This window comes from Megalops cyprinoides, chromosome 3 (assembly GCF_013368585.1).
Source record: "Megalops cyprinoides isolate fMegCyp1 chromosome 3, fMegCyp1.pri, whole genome shotgun sequence".
In the NCBI taxonomy this organism is placed as follows: domain Eukaryota; kingdom Metazoa; phylum Chordata; class Actinopteri; order Elopiformes; family Megalopidae; genus Megalops; species Megalops cyprinoides.
In genome coordinates, this window is record NC_050585.1 from 35,760,258 (window position 1) to 35,783,315 (window position 23,058).

Genomic DNA, 23,058 nt, shown 5'->3' on the forward strand with positions numbered 1-23,058 from the left:
GCAAGCAAATACACATGCTGTAGCTTTCAGTGACTGGAGCCAGTCGTGTCTCACAGCCCATCGCTCTGTGGGAGGAACAACGCCACCTTGCTCTCTTCCACAGGTTAGCCCACCCCCCCAACACACACACACACACACACACACACACACACAGAGGCAAACTCCTCCCCTCACACAAACATGCTCACACTCACACATACGCGCACCCTCCTTGTACTTACACATACTCTGGATGGCTTAATCACAGCACAGAGGCTGAAGACTCTGCTGTCCCCCAGGGAATCAGCTGTAGCTGCACTGACAGAGCTTCCATATAGAGGTCTGTTTGGCACTGCAGACAGAAGGGCTGCCTCCTGTCAGAGGCCCATTATCTCCCTCCCTCCTTCACCAGAAAAGGACCTGCTCTCTCCAAGCGAACGCTGCAACACCAGATGAACGAAACGGATGACAAGAGTCACGGGTGAAGTTTCCTTTTCCTTGAAATTTTGGTTTCCAAGCTTCCCTCCTCTGTGCTGGAAAGGTCTGACTGATTTGCCACTGCAGGTGTGTGTGTTTTATATGAAGTTACTAATTGTATCCAGTTATGGTATTGATATTTTTTAATACAGTTGTAATTTTGGAGTTATTTTCAGTCTCTCATTTTTACCAAGAAAATAAAAAAATTCAGTTATAAACGTGATGTAAGAGTAAGAATATCTGTATGCATGTCATAGTAAAACAAGGTGGAAAACAGCTTGTTCAATGAATTAAAAAGAAATCCTTATCTTCAGCAGAGCAACACGTTCATGTGTTCATGACTTCAGTTGGATTTAAACCATACTATATAGTGCTGATTCCAGGCTTCTCAATGTTTACTGCTTAGCATATTCACTCAGTTATGTAACAACTATGTATTTCATCATCTAAGATATGAACATTCATTTCTTAATATAACACTTACAAATACACATAGTGTGAGAGGCAACATACCAAAGTTCAGTGTATTACCTGCAGTGAAGCACGTTTCCCACCTTTGTTTTAACCAAGATAAAAATCTGTCCTGAGTCCTGAGACAACCTGCAGGGAGACAGTTATAATGGTTGTGAAAGGTTAATATGAATAAAATGGCTTTATAGGTACATACACAGGCCTATTTGCATTGCCATAGAGAGAAGGGAAGCTGAAATGGATTAAAAAGAAGCGTCTTGGAGATTTTCACAATGTGACTTCGGGTATACCCATTATTCAGTTGTGCATGTGGGGGGCCCCCTTTCACGGTGTCTTTAGAATGGGGACCATAGAATGAGGCAGTCTGACAACATCTAATCTCCAGCACATTCACTGCTGTATTTCCTGCAGAAAGGCAAACAGCCCGGCCTCTCTAGAGAGATCTGGGTTCATTCTATGGACAAGTCTCAGTCATGAGGACATTGCCGTTTACTGCATAATCAGATTTTCATGTGTGTGAATTTCATGGATTTTTAAACAGGATTGTCCTTACTAATATATAGATGTATTTAAATATGTGTGCACACTTTTGTTAAATTGCTTTACATTATTATTGGCATTTAGCAGATGCTCTTAATCAGGGCGACTTACATTATACCTAATTTATTCATTTGGCCTTATCCTGGTCAACTTCAGTATCACCAGAAAATGTGAGAATGGATACAAATAGTGAACAAGCAAGCACAGAACAATCAATACCAAAATACACAGCTACCTAAATAATGTACCACTACAGGCAATAAGTGTAATTTTCAACACAAATCCCTGTATGTAGAAAATCTAGCATGTATCATAATTACTAGTTAATGTACATACCACACACACACACACACACACACACAGTCTGTTGCATATAATGGGACTTAATGTTAAACTACTGTTTCTCCTGTTTCTAGAACCCTATGGTATATAAGGTAGTGTGACATTGGCTTCGCATAGAAGTCAACAAGTAATGACTTTTTAATGTAAACTTGTTCTTCTGTACTTTTTGCCTATTCACTGAATGGCTCTTCTGTGTAACCTATGCCCTCACTATTAAATGTGTTTTGATCTCATCTCAGCTACACATTAATGCTGCTGTTTCTTCTGTGTACACACACATTCTTGTACAAAGTTAAGTATAGAGGATAGGGGGTGGTTTGTTATTATTCATTTGTGAAGGTCAAAGCCGAGTAGTCTTGTCAGCCCAGATGTTTTGCCCATTCCCCCACGAGGGATTGAAATGTGTGATTTCCTAAACTGCCATAAAAGGGGAAGAGATAAGGACACCTGTCAAGGCTGCAATCGGTTATGGACTTCTGTGCATTTCCTCTTTGTCAGGAGTGAGAGAATTGGCCCTTTACATATACGAAATAGAAATTTACACAAATGATTTTGTAGCGTCTCATAAATTGTAGAGTCTCATAAATTGTAGAAAATATATCAAAAACTGAGTAAAAGTACGCAGTTGTTTAATTAAACCAATGAATAGCATAATTAAACATCATGGTAGTCTACACTGTCATTATGCTGGTAAATTTGAAATGGAGCCCGTCCAAATTAACCAAAATGAGTTTTTAATGAAAACAAATATACGACACCTCCTTCCAGGATTTTAACGTCGTGGCAGCATCACTGCCTTGAACATACGAGTAGGGTTCGTGTCTGTTCCAGTTTACCAACTCTCTACTTCGTATAGGGTGCTCTAAATAGCGAACAATTACAGGATCGGGCATTTTAAGTAGCTACTGTATTGTATTGTTTATTTAACGAATATATTTGTAATAACTAGGTGATACATGGTGATATGAACTGGGTTCATCTGTAGGCAATAGGATAACGACACAATCGAAATAATCCACGAAATCCGCTACAGTGGACATTAATAAAAAACCTCCACCAGCACCCAAAGGCACCAGCACATCAATCCTTATAAGTGAAACTTAAGCTGTTAGGTTGTCACGTGTAATGGCAATATCCTAAAACATAGGGTGCATGCCGTGTCAATGAAATACTATCCCTTTGTACCTAAAGTGGATGGATATCTGTAACAAAACAGCGTGGAAAGAATGTCTACCTTTTAATGTTAGCCTGTTTTTCCCTTTTAAAGACATGTTTCAAGACAGGTAGCAAATTGTGTTTTTTAAACCTTGAGGTTAATGACGGGGTGAACGGGGTCTTAAACGACAGGCATTTTGTGTCTTGATGAATGGAGTAGGAACTGGTCGTCAATCAATAATTGTGGCAGTACTTCCAGATTTTCTGCATGTCGATGTCACCGGGATGGTCTCGGAAACGGATCCAGACTTGAAATGCGAGGCTCGAGCCAGATGGTATTTTACAGCTGTTCCCTCTCTTGCAATCTTGCTATTTAACGAGTGACACTGTAGTTTTGTGTTTTGATTAATTAATTGTGAACTGCATACACGGCTAAAACAAAAGCCGCACCTAAAAATTCGAGATGAGAAATTCCTGGAAGATTTAGCTAAAGCGCCGGGCATTCTAATTCCGTTACAAAAATGGTAATCTTTTTAATAGCTCTAGAAATGACCGAAAATATTTTTGTTTGTCAAGGCACTGTTTTGGATTCTCAGAGAAAGTAACTACATTGAAAGTGTAACTGAGTTCTGAAGCTTTTTCCAAGCAGCTGAAAGGTATGAGAGACTATTACTTTTAAGTCTAATATGTTCAAATCTCACACGTCTCACAAATCTTTGCACGTTTTTGTCCTCCAGGTGAAATGCTGTATCCGTGCTGTTGGAACTAATACAAAGACTTGAGGCCAGACTGCTGAGCTGAGCACTGTTTAACTTGTTTGAACTTTGAATGTGATGGCAGACCCTTCCCTCAGAAAAGGGGAGCTGTGCATTTGCCTCATGGCTAGTGCCAAACTATAGAGCAAGGGATGGAAACGGAAACTACAGTGACTGTGGAGGGACTGCAGCCATTGCTTTCAGAAATGCCCCGAGGAATGTGTTTAGTACGAGACTCACCTGAAGGAGCTGAGGAGAAGACCCTTTCTGACCAGAATGATAACCTGTCTGTGGGCAGGATGGAGTCAAGCCTGGGTGAGCCGCCAGGTCTCTCTGCTTGCGCTCTCTGGGTGGACAGAAAGGCAGTGGATGCCCAGGAACAAAGCAGGCAAGTTCTGCTTCTGGCTAGGTCACATGAGCAAACTCCAGTTACTGCTCCTGAGACCTCCTTGCCAGGCTTCCCCAGTGTCCCGGGGCAGAATAGTGATTCAGTGAGATCCCTGCATGAGCCTGGCTCTGTGTTTGTCCAATCAGAATGTCCCAACAAGCAATCTGTCCTTATACCTGTGATATCCCCTCTCCAGTTGGGTCAGGGTGAATCACTTGGCAGATCTGTGGACCCTGGCCTTGACACAAACCCTCTTGGTTTTGATGAGGAACCCTCTCATGCCCAAATCTCACCAGGCCAGGCCAAGCAGCAGTGTTGTATTCTTAGCCATCAGGCTAGCCAAGAAGAGTCCTGCTGTTCTTCTGACCTGATAGCGTGCCCTCATCTGCCAAACCATGCAGCTCCCTTGTTAGGCTGCTCCGACGCCCCAGATATTGTGGTGGCCCAGGTGGAAGATTTCTGGGAGCTGCCCCGCATCGTGAGACACAAACCCAGCTCCATCGCATTTTCCGACTGCGACCGCTCCAGCGGCTGCCTCTCCAGCACCGGCCAGCCTCTTTTCATCAGCGAGAGCTCTGACGGCGGGGAGTCTTCCTCGGGGCGCGAGGAGGATGAGGATGACGAAGATGATGAGGACGACGATGATGTGTTTGTTGAGCTGCCGCAGTACAGGGAGTTCCTCATCAGCCGGCGGCGCAGGAGCATGAGCAGGGGAAGGCCAAAGAGGAATGGGGTGGTGAGGAAGCAGTGCACCCAGCACAAGGAAACGCCTGTCAGTGCGGGCTCCTCCAACAACAACAGCCATGAGGTCATGGATGCCAGGGGAGAGGAGGTAAGGCTCATGGCCGTGCCTTGTGCTGTTTCTGGAAATGGACCATAAGGTGACCATGTCATACACAGTGAAACACAGAGGTGTCAAATATTTTTTTATCCAGCAAAATGGCGTAAAAAGTGCTCAGCCCTGGGACATTTCCAGTACCATCCTCCCTAAAATTTGAGTACAGTCACATTAATCATTTAGCCCAGCGTTTCCCAAACCTCTCCTGGAGGACCCCTTGTCATGCATGTTTTAGATCTCTCCCTGCTCCAACACAGCTGATTTAAATGATCAACTTGTTATGAACTCCTGAAGCTGCTTAATAACAAACTGATCATTTAAATCAGCTGTGTTGGAGCAGGGCGAGATCTAAAACATGCAGGACAAGGGGTCCTCCAGGAGAAGTTTGGGAAACACTGATTTAGCCCATAGCACAGTTTACAATCCTTTTGGGGGGGTGGACACCTTGTACTGGTGTCAAATTCAGGCCCCCACATAGGTTGCAGCTGTAGATCCAGAACTGAAATCTCTCTGCAACACTGTGAAGTGAATACTCCACAGTAGTGAATATTCCACACACACTTTGGGTATTCTGAGCTGTTGTCTTATAAATTGACTTGCATGGTAGCATAGGATATTATTCTGAGTCTATTTAATACTGAGTGCTAAAATGCCAGTGACCATGTTGCTGGAATCTCATCAGAAACCAAAACATGTCATAAAATTCTAAATTTGTCCCTTTTGTATGTTCCATTTTTAGTGCAAAATAGCTCCAGGGTCTTTCTGTACCACCACTCAGAGATATGCTCTGTACAAATGGGTGAGGAAGACCATAATATCATACAAACACATTTACATGTATTGGCCACAACCTCTATCTGATATAGCTGTAATGTGTGATACAACTGTGATGTATGCTTAATATGACATGAAAGAGACGAGCTTCTAGCACATCAGACAGTTAACTTCATTCAAATTAATCCCTCCAAAGCGTTCTCAGTGGAACTCATTGAAATATTACCAGAGGTTTGGTACTTTGCAATAAAATGAATACAGAAGTATGGTGTTTTATGTGGCTATTTGAAAGAGGCAAAATGTAGAGTTTTTCATAGCTTTATGTAACATGCATTGCACATTTGGTTAAACCACGAGACCTCAAAACAAGTCCCTGGTTTTTTCTATCTGGCAGAAGGCAGCTGTGTTTTGACATGTTACGGTTCAAGGTCTAGCAGCTGAACTTAGCCGTCCATTAAAATGGACTCTCCCATCTCGAACAAGTCAAACTATGGAGATTTGTGACTTTTTCCAGTTTCTGACCTTCAGGTCAGCTTATTCTGACCCCACCTCTACAACCCCCCCCCCCCCCCCCCCCCCCATGTTTCTGCCTTGTACAGTATAGTATTTTGGACAGTACAGTATCTCAACATTATCTGAACATTTGTATACAGTGCACACATCCATAAAAGGGCTTCTTAATGAATTCGCATTAGACCAGCAACCAAGGGAATACAGTAACATTTCTGTGCTGCAATGAACTTTGATATTAAGTTACCCAAGTGACATGTAGAACCCACATGCATAAGTGGGTTGAGGGAACACAGGCTCTAGTAGAATCAGTTTTTCTCATGAACCATAGACACAGGTGTAAGAAGGCAAGTAATGGAAAATATACGAAGCAGCCAAAAGATGGTGAGCCAAAAGATGGGGGCATTTTCATGGCACTAAGAAGTGATTTACAGTATTGATGATTTTAGATGGCTCCAATAAAGCTGAGAGGCTGTCTTTGTGTTTCTGAGTGTCCTCTAGGGGGACGATCTCTCTGAGGCGTGGGTAAACCAGGCAGAAGGCCGAGAGAGGATGCTGTCCTCTATCTTGCATTAGCACAGCCAATTCATGTGATAGCCTCTTTTTTTTATCACTGTGGGCTGGTTACACATTGGAACAGTGTTATCTCACTGTATTTCTACCTATGGATTTCCACAGTTGTAATTAAGTTTGATGGTTCCATTTACTTTGAGATACGAAACCCTTACTTTAGACTTGGACTCTTCTGCACTATGGTGGGAATTAAATGTTTTTTTTTTTTTTTTTTTTTGGTCATGAATCAAACAAGGCCAAAGCATATCTAGGACAGACTGCACTGGTGATATTTGTCTTTTATCATGACCCACATAAAGTGTATTGTTGGGTTGGAGAAGTGCAGCGTGCAGGAGAAGGAGGGAAATATTTGCATTAATATGACAGGAGAGGAAGGTGCACTCCTCTCAGTCAGCCGGATATTTGAAAAATGAGGCCTGTGTTTGTTCAGCTGGGAGATTTCTCTCAATATCCTGCAGATTTATGCTGTGTTTATTAGTACCGGTTCAACTGATTGCACAGCATGCTGAAAGTGAATTCGAGGGCCCTTTTTGATTAGCCTGAGGACAGAAGGCTTGAAATTCTAGCGCGCTCACTGAGGTACTGTATGAAAAGAAAGTGTTGTTGAATGCACAGTGGGTGCATGTGCACTGTTATTACTTTGGGATAACAGGCGCTGTGTCTGAGAGCCTCAGGTGGCTAGAACAGAGGATGGTGGTTTACACCCAGATCTGACAGTGTCAAGATTCTCTGAGATTCAGCTCCCCCTGCAGGCCGTGACGAGGAGCTTGCTGTTGTATAATTATGTATTCCTGTCATTGACTCTGCCAAAGAACATACACAAACATAGAGAAATACATCTGTACACACACACACGCAAACACACACACACACACACACTGAGCTTTGTATTTTTCACTGCCCCTTGTTACAAAAATACGCATTTTCATGTCCCTTACAGCTTCGTTATATCTCACATTCTGTAATTAGGTACGTTAATCTTGTTTACAGATTAAATGCTTGCTGAATCAAACCAGATTTTTTCTAAATATAGAAATTATATTTCTGAGTTTTTGAAGGGCATGGCATTGTCCCACTCATTCAATGAGATTAGCAGGAAGACTTGCAGTGCGGTGGTTGCCAATTTGTTAAACATAATTCCAAAAGACAGTCTTTCATTGGCACATTGGGGTCACACACAATGATGTTGTTTGGAAGCCAGATCAGACAAGATTGAGTTTGACCTTGGTAGAACACTACCCCTGTGATGGATACTTGTAATCCAAATATTCTGTTCACATTTAGTTATTGCTTGAGGTCAGCATGCAGGGTGTGCTTTTTGCATGTGTTCATTTTTACCCATCATTTGCTGAGCACATACCTGAGCAGGTCAAGGATGGCAACAGTGATGAGTGATGAAAAAGGTGACCTTCAGGAAGAATGAGGCTGCACTTCCATTCACTTTTAAATACACCACTAATCTTTAGAAGTGTAAATAGTATCAAGAATAGTATCACACTGCATGTCTACATCTGTTTTAGATCATGGACCTGAGAGCACATACAGTATGCCACTCCACTAACATTCCTGATGCAACTTAAAGTATACACCACTTGAGGGCGCCATTATAACATATTGGGCTTTCCTTTAAACATTTGCTATGGCTGCAGTGAATGACTCTAGACAAGGTCTGTCTCTCAATCCCTATTTGATCGTAGAGGTGGCTTTTCCCTGTTAAACATCTTGAATGAGATGGATAATGGATTCATATGGGCACCACTAACGTTTTGAACTTATTCTCCTGCTCTGACAGTGGAGAGAGCCACAACCACGTCACTTCAAAAGAGCGCCAATCCCAAAATGTGCACCGCTGAAAAAAAAAAACCAAAACAAATACCGAGCAGAGCAATGGAGCTTGGCGCGCACCATCAAGTTCCGCTCATTCCCTTTGATAAGTGCTCAGATTCCCGCTCCCAGCGCAGGGTGCAGTGGTGATTGCACTGTGAATGTGAGAGTGCCCTTGATCTTGCTCAAACACATATCAGCAAGGCTGGGAGACATTGACATGTCTGTACAAGCTTTTTTTCCCTTAGGTGGGGGTGGGGGTGGGGGTGGGGGGGGGGGGGGTCGGAGTGGGCCAGAGACTAGTGTGTTGCTTCACATTGCGGTCATGCTTTGATACTGAGCAGTGGAATTTGAGAGCCCCCGGTGACTGTGAAATTCTGGCTTTTTATGTTTTCAGGAACAGTGTGCACCATGAGTACCAACCATTAGCATTCCAGTGACCGAAGAAATGGTTAAAAGCTGTTAAGTTGTGTTAGACAGACTGCAGAGTATCATGCTCCGTTAGCTCTCTCCATGTTGAGCTACACATAGTGAGCCACTGGCACTGTTCTTGGAGAATGGTGGAGGAGGAGGCTGGCTCTGTGTGGCCTTATCTTACTGTAAAAGATTGGTCTCTGCCAACAATGCACCACTTTTGGAACCTACCAGAGGCAGAGATATTGTCCGAAAGATGTAAGTGTGCTCTCTGTTGCCAGTTATGCAACCTGTGACATGGTTACTTTAGTGTTTTTTTCCTCCAGTGTAAAATGCAAGGCTAACATTTTGACATATTGAACAATTCACTCATTGAACAGAGTTTTTTTTTTTGGGGGAGGGGGGGTTGTCAATAGCATGTTCCATTCCGGAGTCCATACCCAAAATGCTCAGGTCCAGAGTCCAATGCCCTCACAACTTTTTGCTGTTGTGCAATTTTTTAAGTTACATGGCCAGAAACAGAGTCTGTAGCATAGCCCCTAACAGCACCAGGAAGAGAATCGCAGATCTAGTAATCTCCACAGAACTCGGCCAGTAAGACAGCAGTAAGGGGTGGTTGGGCATGCTGACACTGGGTGTGTTTGGAATGGCAAGTTCTTCTTTTCTCCCCTGACCTCTTTTGACCTGAAAATCCTAAGGTCAGGCCTGGGTTGCCCAAATTTAGGTCACTCTGTCAGATTTAAGGAGAAAAAAAGGCACTTTCCCCTGATCAGGTCAGATCAGGTGACCCTTTCTGGTCAGCCATCGAGGTGGGAGGTGGTTGGAGCCTGGTGTCTGTCAAAGGCTCTTCAGATGTTTATTGTGACTTCGCTGCCTCACCAACTTTGTATAATCCTCCAGTCCATCCAGGGTGTGTCTGACATGAACATTTTATATGCTATTCATTTAATGACATAGAATTTTACTATATTGAGACCTGACTCCTGATTCTAGTCTTCGAACCCTTGGGTCCTGACATACACTTTAAAGTAACCACTACGACTGCAGCACTACAGAAATTGAAAATATCTGGCTGGTTCAGGATTACAAAATCAATAAATGTAGTATGTTCCAATTCCAATGTAGTTATTCAGTTTCTCTTTGGGGGAAGTAGGGGAAACACAAGCTAAATAAACCAAAAGGTCAGGGAAAGTGCATCCAGTAATAATAATAATAATGTTTGGTGTCATCCTCATTGTGTCCATAGTAGCTCCTGGCTTCCTCCTTCACTTAGGAAGGGAATGAGAGCCGTTATTCTGAGAAGAAAGGAAACAAGCTCTGATATCTGTGGCCAGTCCTCAAGCCCTCATTGTGGGAATTGAAAAAGGCAAACCCCCAAGGGTTTTCCAAGCAGTGGTCATCAAAGCAAGATTGCTCAAAAATTTTTTTTTGAAGAGCCCAATAAGAAATCAGCTATCGCTTGGGATAGTGCTGAATGAGACATTACAGTACATTTCTGTGAATTCATACAGACCTATGATCTTCATCTTCAAAACTACAATTAAAGAATTCTTCTCAGTTTGTTCAGTATTGCAATTCATTGGTCAGGGTGAGGGCTGCAGTGCCCAGATGATAATTTTAAGTTTGCTTTTCACGAATCCTTTGTCCTTGCTTCCCTTGGGGACGGGGTTGATTGCTTGGTGACATCATGCCACATCACAAAGGGAACGCCTTTGCAGAGGGCTTGAGGTGGACTTTGGAATCGGTCCCTGGTATCAGCTTGGTTTTGGCGCTCCAAACTTTCCCACATTCCAAATGATTTCGGGAGCCCCGTTGATAGCAATCACGCCCCTTGCGACAAGTCTTGCAGTCCAGCCAGTGAGGACAAACGTGCCTTTCTCGGCAATGGTGACACCCCTGAATGGGATTATTGTATGGGAAAGAGAGGGAGCTTTGATGAGGCGCGGAGAAAGGCCGTTTGGCCTCCCCTGGGGCTCCGGCGGTCACACTCCACGCCTGGAAGACATTTACTGGAGTTCGTTCCATTCCAGGAAATGAACAAATAGCTTTGTAGTCCTCATGTGTTCATGTCCCAGAGTCAGGCTGTTTTGCAAGAACCTCTGTGAGAAGCCCCGGAAGGCTAGCAGAAGCCCTAAACAGCCCCCCCCCCCCTTTAAGCCCAATCATGGCAACAACATTCATTTCGGAGACTGAGCCACTTCCTGTCAGCTTATGACCTCAGATCTGCAGATTCCCAAACACAGCCCAAGTCTGTGTGTGCAAGCCCTATTTATATGCACCGGGAGTCTGTGGGGTGTGTTGAATGCGCAGAGCCAGAAATTCCTCCTGCTATGCGTCACGCATGTAAAAAATGCACACATGCACACACTCACTTTCAGGTACATTGTTTCATGGTTTTCTGCCCCATTTGTGTGCAGTTGTTTTTTCATACGCCTCTTTCTTTTCCACCTGTGGGTTTGTAGCTGGTTGTACTGTACCGTTTATGACATATTTTTCAAATTTAATCTCAGATGTCCTGTTGAGTACTTCTGAGCCATTCCAATCTATTGCAACCTGAGTATCCATAAACCTGTACAGGTAATCACTCATGTTATACCATAACGGATGTGTTTTACATATGGAGCCATTATGGCAAGTTGGATATTGAGCCTAATAATATCAGTTTGGTCCTTTGTGCTGTCAACGTCTAGGACTTGTTGAAAAAAATGTAGTGGGTAATATAGGGTAGCACAGGGTTGGTATACACTCACATATTTTACAAGGAAAATCATTTTAAGACATGTTATAACAGCATACATACAAAGATGTTTTTAAAGAAGGCTAATGAATAAAAGTATATGTAGTAGTGGTGTATTTATTTTGGCTGAAAACTTTCCTGTATGAAGCATGGGATTTGCAGTTAAACTCTTAGTTATATTGCTAACAGTTTAAATTCCAATAATAAAGAATCTGTGGTCTTTTCTCAGTGGTGATGTTTCTGTCAGAATAACGTGTAGATAACCTTGCTCAATTGTTACTATTGGGAGTTGCAGTATAATATGTATAGATAACCTTGCAAGATTGTTTCTGTCAGGGATTATAGTACAGTGTGTGTAGATAACCTTGAGACTTTTTTGGGGTAAACATTTACAACATAGGATCAAAATCCATTTTTCTCACATGATGGGGCAAAGGAAAAGTGGGTCTAGGTTACCTCCTGTTTTGTGAACATTATATCAAGGTCTCTAAATACAAGTGCACTTAATTTGCCATGGCACCTGTGATGGGGTCACACACATAGTTAAAGTGCGTAATTATTCATTCCCTTTTCTTTGTGTAAGGACGTCTTGAACAGTGCTCCACTGAATTTATAATACATGCACAGAAACATTCTTCTTTCACCCAGCATGCATCATATGCATAGGGTTACTTCTAGGAGTTAGGTTACTTCCTATCGAGAACCCTCAGATCCTAACAAGTTCCTTAGTATAACCTTTTGTATAACCCCTCTCCCCTCTCCCCCCTCCCCCCTCCCCCCAGCAAGCTGAACAGATTCTGTCACCCTGGTCGCAGTCCATGACCCAGCTAATGATGAAGCTGGACCAGCTCAACTTGGACATTGAGGAAGCCCTTAGTGCAAGCTCCTCCCCCTCAGATACACCCAGCATCACCCGCAAGCAGATGGTAAGTGAAATGGGATCACATGTACTGTGTGCAGGAAAAATAATCACTGTGTTTGTTAAGAAAAATGACCAGATTCCCTCTAAACACAGAAAAAGGCCAACATGCATGTTCCATTTAGCATTAAATGCTCTGCAAGTTTTCAAAAAGAAATAGCAGGAATGAAAACAAATTGTCGATGAAATAGACAATTCGTTTTCACAAAGGCTGTCATGGTTGTGTCACTGAAATATGAACATTATATATCGTTTTTTTTTCTTATCTGTAGAGACATTACAATGTACTTCAAAGCATCAATTTGCCACTTTCGTGAAATGTTTTTTTTTGAGTATTTAAACTTTTAAGCTTTTGTTTTCTACTCCAGCCTCCAAGCAATGGGTGTTTCATGAATACTTAACCAGCTGTACATGGGTCTCATTGAGCAAATGTCCCACATAACGTATCTTGACCCACATAAAGTAGTTGTTTGAAAGAGTCTGGTTTTTTTGCTGTTTGAGAGATGCTTAAAGACTTTTTGGGACGAGGGCTGCTACTACACTGGACAACGCAAAGTGAGTGATGCTTTTCTCCCTTGCATTCTCTGAATTCTTTCCAGAGGAACAGCCTCGTTTTAATTTGCAATCCTGCTCTTCCCAAAGATCTTATGAGACAAATTTCTTCAAATAATCCGTTTATTTTCTGTGCTGACTTTTTCCCCTGTCTGCTAATGCAATTATTGTTTTTCTTTTCCTCTTTAAAGAAGGAAAAAAAACACATAAGCTACCATTTTCCACCATTTTCATCTAGCTGGTAGTTTACCCGCCCCAGGATTATCTGATTACAGCTCTAATGAGGAGAAAGTGCCCCCGATTTTCCAAGAATGCGTTTCTTGAGTGGGACACACTCTGCTCTGATTTCAGCCAGTTTGTCCGAGGGGTGGTGTCTGGCTCTGATCAGCTTCACTGCTAGGTCTCGTCATACGTCAGATTCACTGCTCACATGTGCCTGCTTAGAGTAGGACTTCAGGTGAGTTTACCTGCATATGCCCTCGATTAAATGTTCAGTAGCACTTAAAGTGGGATAGAGAGATAAAGGAGCACTGAAAGCATTGCTGTCGAACGGGGGTGGTCAAAGCTACCCTCAAACAGGAGTTCAGTATTACTCTCAGAGAGGAGTACAGAATTACCTAAACTGGGGCACAAACAAGGGCTTGGACTCATCTTTAGATTCTGTTGCAGAGCTACTCTCATAGAATTCCTTGAGTAAAAATAAGGTTGAGTGTAGTGATGTGTAATATTAAGCCCCACTCCGGAAACTAAGCCCATGCCACCAGCCTGCACGCTAAGTTTGAGTTATCATGTCACCCATGCTGTTAGAGGAGAGGGCAGGGACAGGGAGAGAGAGCACTGCAGCATAGTCTCATAGTGCCAGAAAACCTACCTGAAACCCACTAAAAGCAGAGCTTGTGTCTCTCATCTCCTTCCTTCCCCATCTGCCACTGTGGCTTTGACTGCCCCCTTTCTGTGGAGCGGGTCGAAACCGTCCCCAAGAATTTGGACATTCTGTCCAAGTCACGCTGGCGTGTCGGGCACAAACAGTCATTGTGGAGGGCAGCAGGTGGCGGGGGTGGGGGCCGCTGGTGCTAGAGAACTCGCCGTTTACAGAAAAACCCTCCCACCCTTCCCATGGTGGCTTGCATCATTTTCATGAACCGCCACGCCAACACTGATCTTGTAGCGAGGGGGGAACAAAAGCACCCTTCTAGTGCAGCAGGCTGTTTCTGCATCGTATACACACACACACACACACACTGTTTGCGCGGTTTCCTCCATCAGTGACGCTTGGGCTAAGAGAGAGGGAAAGCAAGGGAGAGACAGAGAGAGAGAGAGAGAGAGAGTTGCATGCCTGCACAAACAGCAGCACATCGGACTCACAGTGCCAGTCATTCACTACGGCTATGACTGCAGTTGTGGAGATCTCTGTCCCAGGTACAGCGTTGTAGGATGCCACCAGCATTAGACAGACAGACAGACCAAAAGGCAGACTCTGAGAAGGGGATACGTCCTTGTTGTGAATGATAGATCATGTCTTTGTTCCTCTGACAGGACGGTGGCCCTGCTGTCTTGTCCTTCTCAGTGAGGCTGATTAGAATCTGATGTCACAGATTGTGACCTTGCTCTGTCTGTTGTTGCTTGATGGTCGCCTTGTCCCCGTCTCTGTGGACACTCAGCAGCTGATGTCTGCGTCTCTGCCCTTAGTCCACTGCCACTGTTGACCAAACCCAGACAGAGGTTGACGCACCTGGCAACCCAGACGAAGAAGAATGCCGGAGCCAGTTCTGCTTCTCACCCTCCTCCTCCTCCTGCGTGCGACACACCTGTAAAGGAGGCGGAGCTCGGCCCAAAAAGACCAGGGTAAGCACTGCTTTGAAACAGATTTCTTTTCTCACCCCACCCCTGTAGAGAAACCTGCAGAGCGCAGTGGCAATAACTTAACTTTAGAAAGAAGGTACACTTACCCTCCTGATGCTGGCACTTGGAGCGGGGAAACTACGTGAAGTACAGCACCAGTCAAAAGGTTGGACAGACATTTTCATCTAAAGATTCATGCTTAAATGCATGAAATTTGTTTCTTAGACAAATATAAATAGTGAAGTTGATGCCAATGTATAAATTTCTTTCTATTTTTTAAAAAATATTTTTTTGATACTTTGCAGAATCTAAAATCTAAGATAGATTTGTTTAACACTTTTTGGTCACTGCATAATTCCATTTGTGTTTTCAAACTTTTGACTAGTACTGTATGTATCCATGGTCTTTGGTGGATATGCACAGGGTCTGTTGTGTCTCCCCTGGTCTGGACCTCAGGGTTGCATTTGAGCACTGTGATTTGGGAGCCCGGATGAGAAGCGGTGGGGTGCTCAATCTGTAAGGCTATGCGCTGAGGTGTTGGGGGGCTGCCAATAGCTGCCTTTGAAACTGTTTTTTTTTTTTCATCGTCAGGGAAAGGAAATTAAACAGCCTTTCTTTTTGATGATTGAAATAAGATCCTCTGTCTGATGAGACTCTGATTAATGAGCTCAGACTTTGCTTCAGGTAAAAATGCTCTCAATGTCACCTAGTCCGCAGCCTCTGCTGAAATAAGCTTGATTAGGAATCTGAAAGATATAAATTAATATGATGCCAGGAACTTGATGGCAACTTAAAATGTGTGAAATTATGTATTATGCATGATTGTATACCACACGGGGCATTCATCCATTCACAGAAATTATGAAACAATTCCTGTATGAATAACCGTCTTTACACTCTTTATTAAAAACCAAAGTAAAAAGAACTTGGAAAAAAAAAAATTTCCATCGGTCATATGTTAACATATCCCAAATGTTTTCTGCCTACTTTGTATTGTTCACATAGTCCCACTTTATTAAGAAGAAACCGTTCCACATTTCTACAATTGCCTCTGAGGGTAAATAAGGTTGCTAAGCGACAGGGAGATGTCTGTTTTTGGCCATTGAGATGTTCCAGATGAATAGGTCAGCTGCTGGGTGGCATCTCTAGCAGTCTGCAACCCCTGTAAACATTTGAGGTTTACATTTGACTTACGCTGGGCAAAACATTCACAAACACGGGTTATGGAGCATTTAGCTGGAGGGATGGAGTGGCTAAACTAGTTTGTTAGAAGGGACTGTGGAAAATAGACTGGCAGAAATATTTACAGTGTTTGAGATCCAGTGTCATTTATGTTCACAGAGTGCTCTGAGTGCTTACTCTATCTGAGCACAGTGATCTATTGGGGGGGGGGGGGGGGGTCATCCTGCATTTTTGCATAGTCAAATGTGTATGTGTATTACCTTCCATAAGTGTCCTCCCTCTTCCAGGCTGGCCTTTTTTCATTTTCGTTCTTCTAACTCTCGTTTTTGCAACAACAACAACAACAACAACGCAAACCACCAAGAGTAGAAAGGGTCAAACGGGACAGAGCCAGCGGGCAGGGGAGGGTGTTGACAGAGAGAGATCACAAAGAGAAGGACAGAGCAAGGATCAAGTAGTGCAGGAAAAAAGGAGTGGCTTTCTGGGTAAAGTCCAAATGATGGCGATACATTTGACAAGCCATCCTTGTATAGTGTAATTTACACTTCCGAGTTTTCACGATAACCCATTGTTAATTTGACACTTTGCAATCGGGACCGTGGGACAGCAGACTTCCTTTTTGAATGGAATATGGTGATGAGCCATTAAGGGTGGAAATACCACTGCTGTGAGGAAATATTTCTGCCTCAGTGTGTGAAACAATGGAAGTCCTGTGAAAGACAACGAAGCCCACACTTGAACAGCAGCTGGATGTTGTGGTTTGTAACCATTTGTCAGTATCTTGCAGCCTATCAATGAGGACACAGTGGATGCCACAACAAGCAGGTACTGTGTATACAGTTTATTTTCAGCAACAGTAAGCAGTGCAATGTATACTTCATATACTGCATGTGGGCTTCCACAAAATGGACAGGCAACAGAAAGCTGCTTTTGTTGGAGTATCCAAATTACTGTTTTTGTCCCTTCTGAAGTGGTTTACAAATTCAATTTGGGAATAAAATGCATCCAAGCCTATTTTACTTGCATCTGAGATATCAGTGTAAATTAAAGTGTCTATCTGTCTTGATGGAGACCTGAGCAGATGCATTAGTTTAATCTTCGCAAAGCTGCATTGACAGGGGTTGCCAGGTTTGTTGTTGTTGCACTTTCGTGTGACTCACAGCATTCTGAGATATTAGACAGAGTAATTGGATTGAAGGGTTTATAGAATTTAACTTTGTGCTCCCCAGCAAAATGAGGTCCGGCTCTCAGGTTGGATTATAAAGTCAGAAAACTGGCCAGGCTCACAGAGCTATGTCAAGGGCCAGGAGTTAGTGTGTGTGTAGTGGGGTGGGGATGCAGTCAGGAACCACAGTGTGGTAGTCCTAGAGTAAAGACCCATAATCTCTTGTGGGGGGGAAGGTTAGATGAAACAATACCATTGAGTAGATAATATTTGGGAAACTAACCTAAACCTTTTTTTTAAACGTACCAGGCATGACTGTAAAAATTCTTGTTTTTTCCTTATCATTAAGAGCAGTGAGTCAAGGAAAAGGCATCTCACCAGACAGGGCTGAGGTCTGCCTCCCTGCAGGTGTCTTTGTTGGGGAGGGGGAGAATTAAGCCGCTCAGCTGGATGCGGATAGATTATAGGGCCGAGTGTGGTTCATGAGGCAAAGATCTGCTCTGCTCCTGGGGAGGTTAGGTCAGTCTCTGCACTGTGTGTGGTGTGTCACTTCACAGTGTCAAAATACAGAGGATTTAAGAGGGTCACGTATCTCCCTCTCTCTCTCCCTCACTCTCACTCTCTCTTTCTCTCTCTCTCCCACTCTTGCATTCCCCGTCACTTTCTCTGTGTCTCTCCTACTCTCTCACAGTCTTTTTCTCTGTCTCTTACTCTATTTTTTCTTATTTTCTTAGTTGCTTTTTCCTTCACTTTGTCTATCACTTGATCTCTCTCCCTACTGTTTTAAGGACTATTTCTGCAACACAGAGACACAAGTAAGCGGAGTTGGAGCAGCTGTCAGTATGTGGGTAGAGATAATTGGCATGATACAGTGTGAGGCGCTGTAGGCCCAGATGTGAACAGATGCCCTGTGGCAAACTGCCTGTGAGAAACGCTGTTCAGTGCATGTTCGTTCCTCCGTCAGCTTTGTCCTTTACTGTACTAGTTTCTAACGCCAGCACACAGTGCAACAGGGGGATAGTAAACATTCACTGTTTAGCTTGTATGACCCAGTTTTAGAACGTGTGTTTTGCATGGTCATCACTCTTCCAGTGTGGTATCTTCTTCCCTACATTAGAGGCCAGAACTGCTGAGGAATGAGGCTCTCTGCTTTCAGAGTGCTCGTAAGGCTGCGCGTTTCCTGGCGCGGTTGAACCCGTGCCCTCTCTGAATGAGAGCCCTGTGTCTCCCGCCTCCAGTACAGCAGGTGTGTGTGAGCATTTCTCGATGGCCGGGGCGCTAATCTTTCCCCGAGTCCAGAAAGAGCGGCTGGCCCAGCGCCTGGAAGGGCCTTGATCCGTCAACACACGGCAGCAACAAAGGCCACTTTACTTGATTTTGCTCACAGCGTTACCCATTTGTTTGGGATTTACAAAGCAGGTCAGCTTTAATTGGGCTGTGTTTTAATGAACTCGGGATTGCTTTTTTGGAAATAAGCTGTCAGGAGAATGCGATTTGGAATCATTGGTGCTCTGCTGCGTGACTGTTGAGTGTGTGACAGAAATTTGGAAAAAAAAAGCAATTAAGCTTATTCAGTTTACCGATTGGACAGATTAAATAAAAGAGGTTGTTTTCATTCTGTGACAAGCTTGGAGAGACAGCCTGATATATTTGCCACCACCATCAGTTCTGTATGCCATATGCATTATAAAGTCAGAGCCACATACTATCTAAAGTTCTTCATTGGAAATGATGGAAGTCATGTAATGAAATAACTTCTTTTATATAACCAGGCAATTCCCATTTAACTCCATATCCATTCATTCTCAGATGTGAATGAGCCATTTCAACAATCATCATCAGATGTATTCACTTAACTGACATGGGTGCTCCACCACCATCACAATATACTGTCATTGTAATGTCCAGTATCAATGGGTAAACAAGGTTGTCCAAGCACACAGATTATATCTGTGTATTTTTCATCACTGCCCATGCAGCTGTGGAACTGCTTAAGCACCTCATGTCAAGGTGCACCTTCACTGAGTGCATTTTACTGTCATTTTAATTTGTTCGTGTTTTACCTACATTTCATTTTCCTTGTGTGTTTAGCATTATTTGCATCTCTGAAACCATCTATTTATTATTTATTTAACTCATTTCTGGTGCTACAACAATATAAAGATAGCTGATCGTAACTGAAAGTATAGTAACATCCCTTTGCCTTTCTGTTTTAAGTCAGTGGCATATGCCAGTGAGTTAAGTGATAGGTAGTCCAGTGCATACTGCGGTGATTCCCCAGTGAAAGAGCTCCCTTTTCTCTAGAGGCAAACAGAAGCTGTGGCCTTTCTAACGTAATGCAATGCATTCTGTCTGGCTGCAAAACTCAGAGGCCCGTGCTAAATATAGAGGTACTTTTTTTCTTCCACGGAGGAAGTTTTCATAAGGAGAGAAGATGGATGAAGTCCTGCTCTGGGGCCTGCATCTGTTCCAGCCAGCAAATTCCAGGTCACTGTGAAACATGATGCAGGGAGCATTTTTGGATTCTATTCATATATGAAAACAAAAAAATAATAATTTGGGGACAATTTTTCAAGCTGTCAAGGGACAGGAAAAGCTTGGTTTGTCTGTGTTTGAAAGTTAATACTCGGGGAAAGGACTGGATTTGGCTGTCACCTTCATTCATGCGGTATGTTTTGTTGGCTGTGACTGGAAGAGGTAGCCCTTCAAACACAAGTGTCCCTCATTTACTCACTGACTCTCTGACTGACTGTCTGTCACAATAATCAGTATGTGAGGCACAAGAGGGTTGAGAAGAGGAAGCTGCCTATTAGGGCTATGCATGTGATCACACACGTAGAACCATAGTGGCCAAATGTCTACGGTCAGCCATATGTAAAGTATGCAAAATGTATGTGTCATGCAACTGATATGTGCCAGATATATTTTTGCTCTGTTTTGGTGGAATATTGTTGTAATGAGTGTTAAAAGGCCCATCACCTTATTGTACCTCTTTTGCACTAACAGGCAGATAGAAAACCCAGTGTTTTATTTTTAAAAACACCTCCACATTCTGGTGGATGAACAGAAGTCATGATCACAACTTAACATGCTTGTATGATGCCAGTTTAATAGTACTATCTCAGTTTTGACAGCACAGAATTTGAGGTTTAAGGCTTTCCCATCATTAAGTAAAGAAATGTGTGTGAAGTTAGTTGTGCCTACCAAATGAAAACGGACAAGGAATTTCAAATATTTTAGACTGTTTACTTTTAATGGCATCCCAGGGGTTGGACAGTGTCAATAATGAACTCAGTGGAGTAGAATTTCAATAATACAGAAAGATCAACACAAATGTGAATACCACAGGTGGAAATTCCTGAAGAAATGCAGGCTTATGTAACAGTATGGTCAGATATTGTGCAACACCTTTGCGTTGTTCATTTTAATGTCTAAGGTCCACTGTTCTATTCCCCCTTAGAGATATGCTTCCTGCCCAGGTAGCAGGGTCGACAACATGGATGGAGTAGCACAGATGTCCAAGACTGTCATGTTTCTTTTCCCACGCAGAACTTGTCATGGTGGTGTTCTTTTGCGCAATGAAATCATCTGGCATGTCAGAGCTCGGAAATACAGTGGCATTGGCTAGGAAAGGAAAGAGAGGAAATTGCATCAATTCAACCGAGGGAAATGACAGGTGACTCCTTTTTTCCCGGAAGGCTGAGGTCTCTGGTCTGTCTGAGCAGAGTAGCTTTGAGTATCAAGTCTCACAAGAATGGAGGTCTGTTTGTCCCAGATCACATGACCATGCATAGAGAACAACATCATCAGAAAACATCAGGCTAAAGTTTATCTGAACCCTTGAATCCATCTCAGGTGGTCTGGTATTTTTCACAAACAAAACCTGATCATTAATTTGGCATTTTTGAAACAAATGAAATTTGTGAATAAATAAAAATAACTTCAAAGATATGAAATACACTAAAATTGCTTCATCACTTTAGCCTACTAATCATAAAAAGGCCACATAGTTATAGACGTCTGCCAATGCATGGCTTGACTAATTGTCTTTAATATGACACTTTTTGTGGGCTAAATGCCCTCCTGGCATGAAGAAGGTTTCAGGTGCATACCGTAATAGGGTGTCTGTAATTGTGATGAATTATGTCACTGTATGTTGAGTTTCTGAGCGTTTCGGTATTAGCCAGTGACTTAAATGCAGAGAAAAATCCTCAAAGGCTCCTGAGCGGGTTCATGATGCTATCAGCATGCCCTCAAACAGTGCAGATCTCCCCCAGTGGCCCCTTTCACTGAATACTGTGGCTGATGGCAGAACAGTCAGTTCAAAGCATACTCTGCTGTCTGTCAAAACATGCTTTGAAAATGTGATCTGTAATTGATCATTCAGGCATATCCACAACATAATGTGTTGAGAATGAGGAAAAATTTGGGCCACAGCTATATTGTGAGTTGGTATGATTGGAATCCTGTATGAAGTAATCAAAGAGATGTGAAATGTCATAGATAAGCACAAGCAGTATTTATGCCTAACATCATGCTTTCCACTGGATGCCTGTCCACATCACGGCTTATAGATTTTCAAGATGAAATTGTGAATAAATACACATTAATCTCAACGCCTTTAACCATAAAGCAGCAACATCAAAGCCGGTTTCAATTTAGCAGCCATGGCATGTCCCAGTTTCGCAATCCGGTTTGGTCATACATTGGTCACAGGACACGGTCACTCCAGTCGTTCAGTGGCTTCCGCATCACAAGATGGGTGCTTTCTCTGAATTTGAGAAACCCATGGGTTTCACACTGAAAATCGCCTTCGCAGTGCCCGTTACGTTAACATTACGTCTCTGGGAGCAAACATGTGGGCCTAATCTTTGCAATATCAGTGTTGCATATTGTCGGTTCTGGTTACTTTATTCAGCACGTGACATTGTTTTCATGTCTTTTTTTCCGTAGATCTTCTCAACTGTCTCTATTGCCACTGGCCTCATTTTAAATGTACCTCACATGGCTTGCTTACTCTCATTACCTCTGTCTCTCCTGGCGTTCGGCCACACTGCCAAGTTCATGCCCTGTTCACTTGCCACTCACGTTTATGCAATTAAACTCTCCAGCATTTTGAAGGTAATGCCACTCATCCTCTGCCTCCTGTTGCATTTAACTTCAGGCAGAGTCAGACACAGATCTGTCTCCCTGCAGAAGGAGGACAGCTGAAAGCATTGCATTGATCTTTGTGGAAGGTTGCTGTAAGAGGCTGGTGGATTTGCTGGGGAGACATCCACTCACACTGCATGTCACCAGACTCCTGGCATTTGTAGTTTTTGTAAGCACAAACATCAGCAGGCAGTCTCCTGGAGGGCTCTTTATATATGGTAACCCATGTCACACCAGGCAGTGTTCTGAACACACGGAACTGAATGAAGCCTCGTGGAGTTTGTAATTTATTTTGACATATATCACCTTGCAGCCCCCTGAAATTTGTAGTTTTTAGTGTCACTCACTTAACACACTGAAGTCTTGGGATGTTTGTGGCTTTGTCTGAGCTGTGAGTGCCCCCACGCTGTCTGGGAAGTAGGCCAGCTGTCACAGTCCAACACAGACCTGGAGAGTCCATACAACAGTCT

At 43.2% G+C, this 23,058-nt stretch overlaps 1 protein-coding gene across 3 annotated transcripts in view; it reads left to right on the forward strand.

The window, feature by feature from the left end:
• The first annotated feature begins 241 nt into the window (after positions 1–241).
• Positions 242–23,058, forward strand: part of stard13a (StAR-related lipid transfer (START) domain containing 13a) — an 83,092-nt gene continuing 60,275 nt past the window's right edge. Inside the window, exons 1-4 of one of the 3 annotated variants that reach the window (XM_036523953.1) lie at positions 242–543; positions 3,702–4,939; positions 12,560–12,703; positions 14,938–15,093. In XM_036523953.1, the coding sequence (XP_036379846.1) occupies positions 3,872–4,939; positions 12,560–12,703; positions 14,938–15,093 (1,368 nt within the window). In that variant the 5' untranslated portion in view covers positions 242–543; positions 3,702–3,871. Of the gene's footprint in view, positions 544–3,701; positions 4,940–12,559; positions 12,704–13,190; positions 13,252–13,599; positions 13,706–14,937; positions 15,094–23,058 lie in introns of those variants that run through there. The other 2 variants (XM_036523951.1, XM_036523954.1) reach the window with 2 other exon arrangements.